The sequence below is a fragment of the Trematomus bernacchii genome, unplaced genomic scaffold (assembly GCF_902827165.1).
Source record: "Trematomus bernacchii unplaced genomic scaffold, fTreBer1.1, whole genome shotgun sequence".
Lineage (NCBI taxonomy): Eukaryota > Metazoa > Chordata > Actinopteri > Perciformes > Nototheniidae > Trematomus > Trematomus bernacchii.
In genome coordinates, this window is record NW_022987623.1 from 318062 (window position 1) to 330801 (window position 12740).

The window sequence follows — 12740 nt, forward strand, 5'->3', positions numbered from 1 at the left end:
TAGCGTCACTAATTGGGTCAAAGTGGCTAGAAAAAGGGCCCCTGTTCCATCCTACTTCCTCTTGCATTGAGATAAGAGCCGGCCTATGGATCTAAGTGGAGGGAGGATGTTAGGAGGGCACATACAGGATGGGAAGGAGGGAGGGTAGGAAATTCAACGGTTTTAATGTCATATGCACATAAGCTACAGTGGAGAAATAGCAATGAAATCCTTCTGACCTGAGCTCCACCAACAATGCAACCTAGTTATATAATAAAATACAAAAAAATATTGCAAGAAGTCTATATACATGTAAATAGAATATGATATGTACAAGAGGGGAGAAACCAGAGCTGTGTGTCCCCCAGGAGCAGCTGATGTGATGAGTGAATTTGGCCATTTGTCTTCCACACACACACACACACACACACACACACACACACACACACACACACACACACACACACACACACACACACACACACACACTCACAATGCCACTAATGGCTGTCGTCTCACACACAGTTCAAAGGCTATCGTAAGACCCCCACAATGCACTGCTGTTCCCTGGAGATCCCAGCAGCCGCTCTAACCTACATCCCAAGGGTCTGTCGGTCACATGACGTGTTGTGTCCCCTCCCTCTATCTCGCCTCTCAATCTTTTCTCAAATGTTCTTCGAGGGCTCAGTCGAGACACAAACGGAGCGTTTCATCGCCTGTTATGGTGACACAGAACTAATGCTGGAACGAATCCTGCCATGTGAGAACTTATTGAGGCCGTACTCCCGTTGGACAGATCAAAGTTGTGCAGTATGAATTACACGAGGACTTATTGCAGCTACTTGTGGTTCACTCAAGCTGTTTTTTCTCATATGAACCTCAGATAAAGTCTTTAGAATCTGCTGCTCACTACAGGAGGTTCAGATGTGTCGGTCACTTTTATTTAGGTAGTGGAAAATAGAAGAGGGATAAGAATTACAGCTAATGGCCGCATTGAAGTTACAGCGAATTTCATGGCGGGTGTACGAAATCTGTGGCAACACCATGGCTAGGTTGTTCCATGTAACAGAAAGCTTTTAATAACTTTTCAAAGTCTTTAGAAGATACTGACCAAATGTGAAGTCCATTGGATTACATCTTTACGTGAAGTTCGTGAAATTACAGCATACACAAAAAAGAATCACGCTAAATACGAAATGGCAGACTTTTTATTGGGATTAGACAATTGCCCCAAGAGATTTATTCGTATGTCTACATATGTGACATAAGTGCTGTGCAAATATGGATAAGATTATAATGTGGAAAAGTAGCCCGTTCAATTGGTTAAAAACAACCAAGTGTCTTGCTGTCCCTTTCGAATTTGTCTGATCCTTTTCAGCCCTTATAGATAGAAGATACCTATTTGTCTATCTATAGCAGGGGTGGGGAACCTCCGGCCCCCGGGGGTTAAAGAAATCTAGACCGCAAATAATTAAACAAGCGAGTGCCTGTTTTTCCTGGCCAAGGTCAGGGTCCTTGAACACAACACGAGCCTAACGTGTCATCACGTGGTATATGTCTCGTCTGACAGGGGTGCAGTTCTGACGGAGAGCACCAGAACACGGCTCCGGCACTTCAGATAAGGAGCCGTACACATGCCGCAGTTTTTGCGTGGCTGTGTCTTTAGTTGAAAGCCCAGAGGCGATCTGTTCATCTGTCATACTGATCATACAGTCAATAACTTTGTTGTTATTAGCATCTGGTTAGCTAGCTATGCTAACGAATATAAGAAGCTTTTTCTACAACCAGTGAGGTAGAGGCACATCTTTATATGATCATTATAGTTATAAAAAAATAAGAGACTAAAGTAAACAGGTATAAAATACTATATGACAGTAAAAAAAAGTTGTTATTAATAAACAAGAATAGAGTTTGAAAGGGGAGTGATTTGTAGAATATCCATAAAGAAAGAGTACATCTGCTTACAGTTCTGTTTCATATGGGTGTTGAGAGATGTATCCATAGATCTCCTAATGTTGCTCTCAAAGTGCACCAGATTGATGCTTTTAACTTCAATATTTAATAAAAAATCTTCCCCCCTAGAGGAGGTTGGGTCCCCCCCCCACTTAAATCATGTCCACATGGATAGGAAACTAAATACATTTGCACACATCTTGTGTCCATATCTTTCTGTTGTGGTGGTCATGCCACAACCGTGCACGTGCATGCGCGAGTCATGATAAGATATCTGGATTAAGAGGTTGCTTTTTCTTTGCACAGCATGAAAGAAAGGCGAAATTAATGGGCTGTGATTTTAGTATTTTTAAGCAGAGGTCAATCATTTGTACGGCCCTCGGAGGATGTTGTAAAAATTGAAATGGCCCTTGAGAGGAAAAAGGTTCCCCACCCCTGATCTATAGGCATCATCAGACTAACCCTAACCTCTTACCCTCTTACTTTTTATTTTATTATATATGTTGCATTGTTGGAGGAGCTCAGGTCAGAATAATTTCATTGCCATTTCTACACTGTAGCTTATGTGCATATGACAATAAAACCTTTGAATCTTTACCCAATGTTTATTTTCTTACGATATCACGCTAGCCACAAATAAATTGTCATCAACTCGCCAAGTTTGTGCTTGGGTCTGGTCGTCCGTTAAATGTCCGGTCAAAAGGATTGTTTCATACAGCTCCTCTGGGTCATGTCTAGAATAGTTTTTTTTGGAAACATGACTCAAGTCACTGTGCAGCTCCTTACCTTCCCCTGGTGGCTTTACATTAACCTTATCCAAACAAAGACTCCCGAGTTATGAAAATATAAGGAAAGTGTAAGCTGTAAGAGAAAGTACCGTGCGGCTGAGGCGGATTAGGTAGAGCAACATGCTAACAAGGAGCCGTTTGAGGGCATGCAACTGTTTGGATAAAGCACTTACTTTCACACTTCTGACCACACTGAGGCAAGGACTCGATGATGAATAACGTCAGCAGGAAACCCCAGTGTTGGAGGAAAAGCAGAAAGAGTTATGTTATTAAAAAAACTTCTGTGTCTCCAGTGAGGGGGAGCTGTACTCTACTGAAAGCCAAGGAGCGATAGGGCTTTGTATTAATGGCAACCAGGGCGAGATAGTGCAAGAAAAATGATAGTAAGATGGAGATAATATTGAAAATGAAAACAGAGAAAGAGGGAGAAAAGTGTGTGTGAAAACAGAGATGAGTGAGGGGTTGCTGTGAGGAAGCCGGGCTGGAGAGAGTGTGTTTTCCTTGGATTGTGGAGAGGGAGGAGAGGAGATAAAGAAGGAGGCCTGAGGCTCAGCTGGATCTCCTCACATGCTCTCAGGTCATGATCTCTGGCAGATTCAGCCCTCAGTCTACGCTCTCTGTAATATGCATGTCGTTTGACCATTGAAAGTAAACAAGAAGGAGACGTAGTGCTACGAAATGAATCAAAGGGAAGTACTAGGATGACATTTTGAGGACATATCCTTGCTCCCTTTTCATGGGCATAGTCACTGACGTCACCCATTGGTTTTATGGACTACGCTTTTGAAAAAATGTGATCAAGAAAGTAGTAGGAAGATTTTCTCATAGACTTCTATACAAGCTGCTGTATTTTAGAGAGAAAGCAGGTTTTAAGTGTCAGTTTCTGTTTTGGTTTGATGGGGGATTGAGTTGGAGATCTGCAGAGGGTTAAGTGGAAGAGTTTCAGATGCTCTTGACCTCACATTTGCACTCCGCTCACAGATGTCAGCTGAATTCCTCGGTGTGTGTTTGAGCTGCGTGAGACTGATGCGACTTCCCTGCCCAATCGATTTGTTTGCATTTCACTCTCCGTCCATCGCAGCACAGACGTAGCATCTGTTTTCCAATAAAGTTGTTCTTAAATCTGACTCCCAGCACCATCTGTCACGTCACCTGCTGCTGTCAGAGCTGCCAGGTGGTCAAACAGAGCGAGAGGTCAGAGGTTAAACTAAAAGAAAACCAGGATCTCGAGAACACATACCATACAAAGTCCAGTGTCAGATGTACATTTACATAATCTTGTTATTGTTCATTTGTAAATGTAACATGTATATTTTCTACTTTCTTGTTTATTTCTTGTCTTTTAATTTGTATTGTACAATGCCATGTTTTTATGCTGCTGCAACGCAAACATTTCCCAAATTGGGATCAATTAAGTACTTCTTATCTTATCTTCTAAATTCTCACGCAGTTTTTTTTATATAAGTTTAGTAACTAGAGTCTTAAAGCTTTCTGACAAATGTCCAGATATTTCTATCGGTGTGGGAGGGATGTTATATCATATCACTAAGTGTCTCTTTCTTGTGTTTTTCCCCCAGGTGATCGCACCGTGTTGCTGAACAACACTGAACATCAGATCGATTTTAAGTCCCACCAGTGGTTCGGAGCCACTGTTCGTTCTCACGGAGACACCATCCTGGTAAGAAGACCCTCTCAGAGAGGATTGTGGGGGATGGGAGGGGAAGGAGTTAAGTTTCAGATCTGCAGAGACAATACCTGCTGTTATTATTTCAGTTCAGTGAAGACTGTGAGAAACGTTCACCTTGGAGTTATTAAACCATGCCAAACCATTCGAAGTGCTAGTACCTTAGCTTCAACTAACTACTACCATACATATAACGAAAGATTAATCAGACAAATGAAGATGTCAGGTATTCTGTTTCGCTGATGCATGTTTGTTGTGTTTGACAGATTTTTGTTTTCATGTTTCTATTAGCCGCTTTCACACCAAGTACTTTGCCGTACTTAGTGCCGGCACGCGTTCGCACCGGAATAAGTTCCCTGAGGGAGGATTAGGCAAATGAAGCCGCTGACGTCACTTCTTCTTCTTCTGCTTTGGGTTTACTGGCAGGCCGCAAACCACTTCACGGCGTATACTGCCACCCGGAGTCCCCGGCCGGAAGTCCCCGGAGTTGGGGACTGGCTTCAGTAGAAGCTGCTGGGACTCCCAGCAGCTTCTACTGAAGCCTTCTGAGTAAATCGCCAGAACGCCGACACCTCCTCATCTCCACCGCTCCCATGTTCTTTTTTGTGTTGCCATAAGTTATTCTCTCTCCGTTGGTGCGCGGGGCTAATGCTAATAATGCTAATGCTAATAATGCTAATGCCAGCAAATACAATGGCGGCTTCACAAAACGAGTTTTACGGGGCGTGGTTTGCAATTCGCCCAGCCAATCGAAATTGGTACTTTGTTCTCCCCAGGATAGTACCACCTCTCTAGCAGGGACTAAAAATGGGGGTAAAAGTTCTTGGAACGAAGTACTCTTTTTGGTGTGAACGCAAAATTCCAGGCACTAACGGAACTAAACGGGAAAAGTACTCCGGTGTGAACGCGCCTATAGGTTTGTACGCAGCTGTGAATGACCATTTATTTTTCAGTAATGGGTAAAACAAGACTTTCTAGTGCCTGCTCCTTTCCATCATGAGCTATATAAACTGCCAATCAATCAATCAGTCAATCAATAAAGAAACTGTATTTATCCAAGGGAGAAATTAGGCAAACACCTATTATAATATATAAAATATAAACACAAGTAAATAGATAAATAAATAAATAAAAATACAATCATCTAAAAAAGAGAAGAGATTATTTATTAGCTAGCTATTAACTAATTTACCTCTGCAAGTAAACAAATGCCAATGAACAAGCACCTTTAACATTACATATTCTCTATCTATCACACTAACAATTATACAATTGAATATATTAGAAGTAAAAAATCAAGTTCATTTTGACAAGACTGGTTGCTCAATCTTTTGCACCAGGAGAGAAAGACTGAAATATATTCCAAAGCTTGATTTATCACCCAGAAAGTTCTTTATTCGAAATTTGTCTCACAGATTAGTGTCTATTAACTTGTCACTTGGGTGCAGTTCTCACCTCACCCACCGTAAAGAGATGTTTAGTGCCCCCCCTGATACTTCAAAGTGTGGTTTGCTCTGAGGTTATCGGGTTGAGTTACGGTGTTACCGTTATCCAGATGTACCGCTGACCTCCTCCTGAGTTCAGCAGTGTGATGTTGCAACTGGAAAAACATCTCCCCAACATTTGTTTAAAGGTCACCTATTATGCAAAATCCACTTTTTCATGTCTTTTCTACATCAACACGTGTCCCCTCTTCTTCATGTCTCTTCTACATCAACATTGTCCTGATCCATTTATATAAAAACCTGTCAGAAAATGAGCTGATCAGATGTTGGTCACTTTATGATGTCATAATGGTTTTTTGGCTTGTGTAACTATTAGCCAATCACCAACCAAGGTAAAGCACTTTGAATTGCCTTGTGTTGAAAGGTGCTATATAAATACATTTGCCTTTCCTTGCCTCCCACCTAAAAGTTCACCACATTCATCTCTTCCCTCCCTCTTTCTCCCCTCCTCCTCCTCCCTCAGGCTTGTGCCCCTCTCTACTCCTGGAGGACGGAAAAAGATTACCCCCGTTCTGACGCCACAGGAACCTGCTACCTCTCAGTGCAAAACTTCACCAAATTTGTGGAATTTGCACCCTGCCGCACAGGTAACTGTCTCATTGATTCATCTCCTGCTGATGTTCAGGTGTATATCAGTATGTAGTGTCTCTACTTTAAAGAGTCCTCTCCTGCTGATGTTCAGGTGTATATCAGTATGTAGTGTCTCTACTTTAAAGAGTCCTCTCCCGCTGATGTTCAGGTGTATATCAGTATGTCGTGTCTCTACTTTAAAGAGTCCTCTCCTGCTGATGTTCAGGTGTATATCAGTATGTAGTGTCTCTACTTTAAAGAGTCCTCTCCTGCTGATGTTCAGGTGTATATCAGTATGTAGTGTCTCTACTTTAAAGAGTCCTCTCCTGCTGATGTTCAGGTGTATATTAGTATGTCGTGTCTCTACTTTAAAGAGTCCTCTCCCGCTGATGTTCAGGTGTATATCAGTATGTAGTGTCTCTACTTTAAAGAGTCCTCTCCCGCTGATGTTCAGGTGTATATCAGTATGTCGTGTCTCTACTTTAAAGAGTCCTCTCCTGCTGATGTTCAGGTGTATATCAGTATGTAGTGTCTCTACTTTAAAGAGTCCTCTCCTGCTGATGTTCAGGTGTATATCAGTATGTAGTGTCTCTACTTTAAAGAGTCCTCTCCTGCTGATGTTCAGGTGTATATCAGTATGTCGGGTCTCTACTTTAAAGAGTCCTCTCCTGCTGATGTTCAGGTGTATATCAGTATGTCGTGTCTCTACTTTAAAGAGTCCTCTCCTGCTGATTGTTCAGGTGTATATCAGTATGTAGTGTCTCTACTTTAAAGAGTCCTCTCCTGCTGATGTTCAGGTGTATATCAGTATGTAGTGTCTCTACTTTAAAGAGTCCTCTCCTGCTGATGTTCAGGTGTATATCAGTATGTAGTGTATCTACTTTAAAGAGTCCTCTCCTGCTGATGTTCAGGTGTATATCAGTATGTAGTGTCTCTACTTTAAGAGGTCCTCTCCTGCTGATGTTCAGGTGTATATCAGTATGTAGTGTCTCTACTTTAAAGAGTCCTCTCCTGCTGATGTTCAGGTGTATATCAGTATGTAGTGTCTCTACTTTAAAGAGTCCTCTCCTGCTGATGTTCAGGTGTATATCAGCATGTAGTGTCTCTACTTTAAAGAGTCCTCTCCTGCTGATGTTCAGGTGTATATCAGTATGTCGTGTCTCTACTTTAAAGAGTCCTCTCCTGCTGATGTTCAGGTGTATATCAGTATGTCGTGTCTCTACCTTTTAAAGAGTCCTCTCCTGCTGATGTTCAGGTGTATATCAGTATGTAGTGTCTCTACTTTAAAGAGTCCTCTCCTGCTGATGTTCAGGTGTATATCAGTATGTAGTGTCTCTACTTTAAAGAGTCCTCTCCTGCTGATGTTCAAGGTGTATATCAGTATGTAGTGTATCTACTTTAAAGAGTCCTCTCCTGCTGATGTTCAGGTGTATATCAGTATGTAGTGTCTCTACTTTAAAGAGTCCTCTCCTGCTGATGTTCAGGTGTATATCAGTATGTAGTGTCTCTACTTTAAAGAGTCCTCTCCTGCTGATGTTCAGGTGTATATCAGTATGTAGTGTCTCTACTTTAAAGAGTCCTCTCCTGCTGATGTTCAGGTGTATATCAGTATGTAGTGTCTCTACTTTAAAGAGTCCTCTCCCGCTGATGTTCAGGTGTATATCAGTATGTCGTGTCTCTACTTTAAAGAGTCCTCTCCCGCTGATGTTCAGGTGTATATCAGTATGTAGTGTCTCTACTTTAAAGAGTCCTCTCCTGCTGATGTTCAGGTGTATATCAGTATGTAGTGTCTCTACTTTAAAGAGTCCTCTCCTGCTGATGTTCAGGTGTATATCAGTATGTCGTGTCTCTACTTTAAAGAGTCCTCTCCTGCTGATGTTCAGGTGTATATCAGTATGTCGTGTCTCTACTTTAAAGAGTCCTCTCCTGCTGATGTTCAGGTGTATATCAGTATGTAGTGTCTCTACTTTAAAGAGTCCTCTCCTGCTGATGTTCAGGGTGTATATCAGTATGTAGTGTATCTACTTTAAAGAGTCCTCTCCTGCTGATGTTCAGGTGTATATCAGTATGTAGTGTCTCTACTTTAAAGAGTCCTCTCCCGCTGATGTTCAGGTGTATATCAGTATGTCGTGTCTCTACTTTAAAGAGTCCTCTCCTGCTGATGTTCAGGTGTATATCAGTATTGTAGTGTCTCTACTTTAAAGAGTCCTCTCCTGCTGATGTTCAGGTGTATATCAGTATGTAGTGTCTCTACTTTAAAGAGTCCTCTCCTGCTGATGTTCAGGTGTATATTAGTATGTCGTGTCTCTACTTTAAAGAGTCCTCTCCCGCTGATGTTCAGGTGTATATCAGTATGTAGTGTCTCTACTTTAAAGAGTCCTCTCCCGCTGATGTTCAGGTGTATATCAGTATGTCGTGTCTCTACTTTAAAGAGTCCTCTCCTGCTGATGTTCAGGTGTATATCAGTATGTAGTGTCTCTACTTTAAAGAGTCCTCTCCTGCTGATGTTCAGGTGTATATCAGTATGTAGTGTCTCTACTTTAAAGAGTCCTCTCCTGCTGATGTTCAGGTGTATATCAGTATGTCGTGTCTCTACTTTAAAGAGTCCTCTCCTGCTGATGTTCAGGTGTATATCAGTATGTCGTGTCTCTACTTTAAAGAGTCCTCTCCTGCTGATGTTCAGGTGTATATCAGTATGTAGTTGTCTCTACTTTAAAGAGTCCTCTCCTGCTGATGTTCAGGTGTATATCAGTATGTAGTGTCTCTACTTTAAAGAGTCCTCTCCTGCTGATGTTCAGGTGTATATCAGTATGTAGTGTATCTACTTTAAAGAGTCCTCTCCTGCTGATGTTCAGGTGTATATCAGTATGTAGTGTCTCTACTTTAAAGAGTCCTCTCCTGCTGATGTTCAGGTGTATATCAGTATGTAGTGTCTCTACTTTAAAGAGTCCTCTCCTGCTGATGTTCAGGTGTATATCAGTATGTAGTGTCTCTACTTTAAAGAGTCCTCTCCTGCTGATGTTCAGGTGTATATCAGCATGTAGTGTCTCTACTTTAAAGAGTCCTCTCCTGCTGATGTTCAGGTGTATATCAGTATGTCGTGTCTCTACTTTAAAGAGTCCTCTCCTGCTGATGTTCAGGTGTATATCAGTATGTCGTGTCTCTACTTTAAAGAGTCCTCTCCTGCTGATGTTCAGGTGTATATCAGTATGTAGTGTCTCTACTTTAAAGAGTCCTCTCCTGCTGATGTTCAGGTGTATATCAGTATGTAGTGTCTCTACTTTAAAGAGTCCTCTCCTGCTGATGTTCAGGTGTATATCAGTATGTAGTGTATCTACTTTAAAGAGTCCTCTCCTGCTGATGTTCAGGTGTATATCAGTATGTAGTGTCTCTACTTTAAAGAGTCCTCTCCTGCTGATGTTCAGGTGTATATCAGTATGTAGTGTCTCTACTTTAAAGAGTCCTCTCCTGCTGATGTTCAGGTGTATATCAGTATGTAGTGTCTCTACTTTAAAGAGTCCTCTCCTGCTGATGTTCAGGTGTATATCAGTATGTAGTGTCTCTACTTTAAAGAGTCCTCTCCCGCTGATGTTCAGGTGTATATCAGTATGTCGTGTCTCTACTTTAAAGAGTCCTCTCCCGCTGATGTTCAGGTGTATATCAGTATGTAGTGTCTCTACTTTAAAGAGTCCTCTCCTGCTGATGTTCAGGTGTATATCAGTATGTAGTGTCTCTACTTTAAAGAGTCCTCTCCTGCTGATGTTCAGGTGTATATCAGTATGTCGTGTCTCTACTTTAAAGAGTCCTCTCCTGCTGATGTTCAGGTGTATATCAGTATGTCGTGTCTCTACTTTAAAGAGTCCTCTCCTGCTGATGTTCAGGTGTATATCAGTATGTAGTGTCTCTACTTTAAAGAGTCCCTCTCCTGCTGATGTTCAGGTGTATATCAGTATGTAGTGTATCTACTTTAAAGAGTCCTCTCCTGCTGATGTTCAGGTGTATATCAGTATGTAGTGTCTCTACTTTAAAGAGTCCTCTCCTGCTGATGTTCAGGTGTATATCAGTATGTAGTGTCTCTACTTTAAAGAGTCCTCTCCTGCTGATGTTCAGGTGTATATCAGTATGTAGTGTCTCTACTTTAAAGAGTCCTCTCCTGCTGATGTTCAGGTGTATATCAGCATGTAGTGTCTCTACTTTAAAGAGTCCTCTCCTGCTGATGTTCAGGTGTATATCAGTATGTCGTGTCTCTACTTTAAAGAGTCCTCTCCTGCTGATGTTCAGGTGTATATCAGTATGTCGTGTCTCTACTTTAAAGAGTCCTCTCCTGCTGATGTTCAGGTGTATATCAGTATGTAGTGTCTCTACTTTAAAGAGTCCTCTCCTGCTGATGTTCAGGTGTATATCAGTATGTAGTGTCTCTACTTTAAAGAGTCCTCTCCTGCTGATGTTCAGGTGTATATCAGTATGTAGTGTATCTACTTTAAAGAGTCCTCTCCTGCTGATGTTCAGGTGTATATCAGTATGTAGTGTCTCTACTTTAAGAGTCCTCTCCTGCTGATGTTCAGGTGTATATCAGTATGTAGTGTCTCTACTTTAAAGAGTCCTCTCCTGCTGATGTTCAGGTGTATATCAGTATGTAGTGTCTCTACTTTAAAGAGTCCTCTCCTGCTGATGTTCAGGTGTATATCAGCATGTAGTGTCTCTACTTTAAAGAGTCCTCTCCTGAAAAAAATAAAATGTCTTTGTGTCCTAGTTAAAGTAGCTGATTCAATTTAGATCAGGGTCTAAAAAGGGATCTGTAACATGTGATTCAATTTGCTTGGAGAGACTAACAAACACTGACTGTATTTTCTGTCTTTTTGCTTTTTAATCTGTCGTTTTTTAAAATTTTTAAATGTGTACCAAAGTTCAATATCAGAAAGACTGCTAAAAAAAGCATGCATTTTTATTAAATGTTATTTATTACATTCATTCAATTGTATTATTGTTATTATTATTTATTTATTTAGATCATCTGCTTTTTTCAAAAACATTTCCAATTTTTTAATTTATTATTATTATATTTCATTTGTTCCTATTTCTCTCTTTTTCTTCATCTTTACTTTCCTTGTATGGACAATGTAGATACAGCTTACACAACGTGAACATGTCTGTTTCATGAAGCTGAAACCTTTTTAAAAAGCATGCAAAGAACTCTGTCTGTCAAATAATAAATAGAGTTGTTGTAAATGTTATATATTGTTCTGTGTTGCAGAGATCAGTGACGCGGTGGGACAGGGTTACTGTCAGGGGGGCTTCAGTGCCGATTTCACCACGGTAACAACTCCTATTCCTGTTACTTTATATGGGCAATATATATATATATATATGCTGTTAAAAACGGTGCAATATATACCTGGCTGCTAAATCCTCAGAACTGTTACAGGATGTGTATTTTGTAAGATAAGATAAGTTAAGATAAGAAGTACTTTATTGATCCCAATTTGGGAAATGTTTGCATTGCAGCAGCATAAAAAGACAATAGCCGCTTTCACACCAAGTACTTTGCCGTACTTAGTTCCCCGCACTTAGTGCCCCCATGGAACTAAGTAACAGATCGCGTTCACACCGGAATAAGTTCCCTGAGGGAGGATTACGCAAATGAAGCCGCTGACGTCACTTCTTCTTCTTCTGCTTTGGGTTTATTGGCAGGCAGCAAACCATTTCACGGCGTATACTGCCACCCGGAGTCTCCGGCTCCGGGGCTAATGCTAATGCTAATAATGCTAATGCCAGCAAATACAATGGCGGCTTCACAAAACTTTTCAGAGTTTTACGGGGCGTGGTTTGCAATTCGCCCAGCCAATCAGAAATTGGTACTTTTTTCTCCCCAGGATAGTACCACCTCTCTGGCAGGGACTAAAAATGGGGTAAAAGTTCTCGGAACTAAGTACTCTTTTTGGTGTGAACGCAAAATTCCAGGAACTAAACGGGAAAAGTACGGGTAAAAGTACGGGTAAAAGTACTCCGGTGTGAACGCGCCTAAGGTAATGTACATAAGAACAATTAAAACACTAGAAATAAACTATCCAAAATATTTCTGAGATAGAAATAAAATAGCATTAAAAAGTTAAAATATATACATGTGGAAATACAAATGTACAGTAAGAAAATATAAAGCAGGATATTATATATACATTAATTGTGCAACGAATGGATTATTAAATATGAAATGTGGGACGAATAAAGCGATTCTGATTCTGATTCTGAAGTTTTTAGGAT

General features: G+C 40.9%; 1 protein-coding gene across 2 annotated transcripts in view; it reads left to right on the forward strand.

Annotated features, from left to right (window-relative positions):
* itga5 (integrin, alpha 5 (fibronectin receptor, alpha polypeptide)) overlaps positions 1-12740 on the forward strand; it is a 77593-nt gene that overhangs the window by 24644 nt on the left and 40209 nt on the right. For both annotated transcript variants that reach the window (XR_004556136.1, XM_034132836.1), the window contains exons 3-5: positions 4298-4398; positions 6373-6496; positions 11734-11795. Coding sequence is in view for 1 of the 2 variants with exons in the window: in XM_034132836.1 (XP_033988727.1) it covers positions 4298-4398; positions 6373-6496; positions 11734-11795 (287 nt within the window). In the remaining variant the exon portion in view is untranslated. The remainder of the gene's footprint in view (positions 1-4297; positions 4399-6372; positions 6497-11733; positions 11796-12740) is intronic.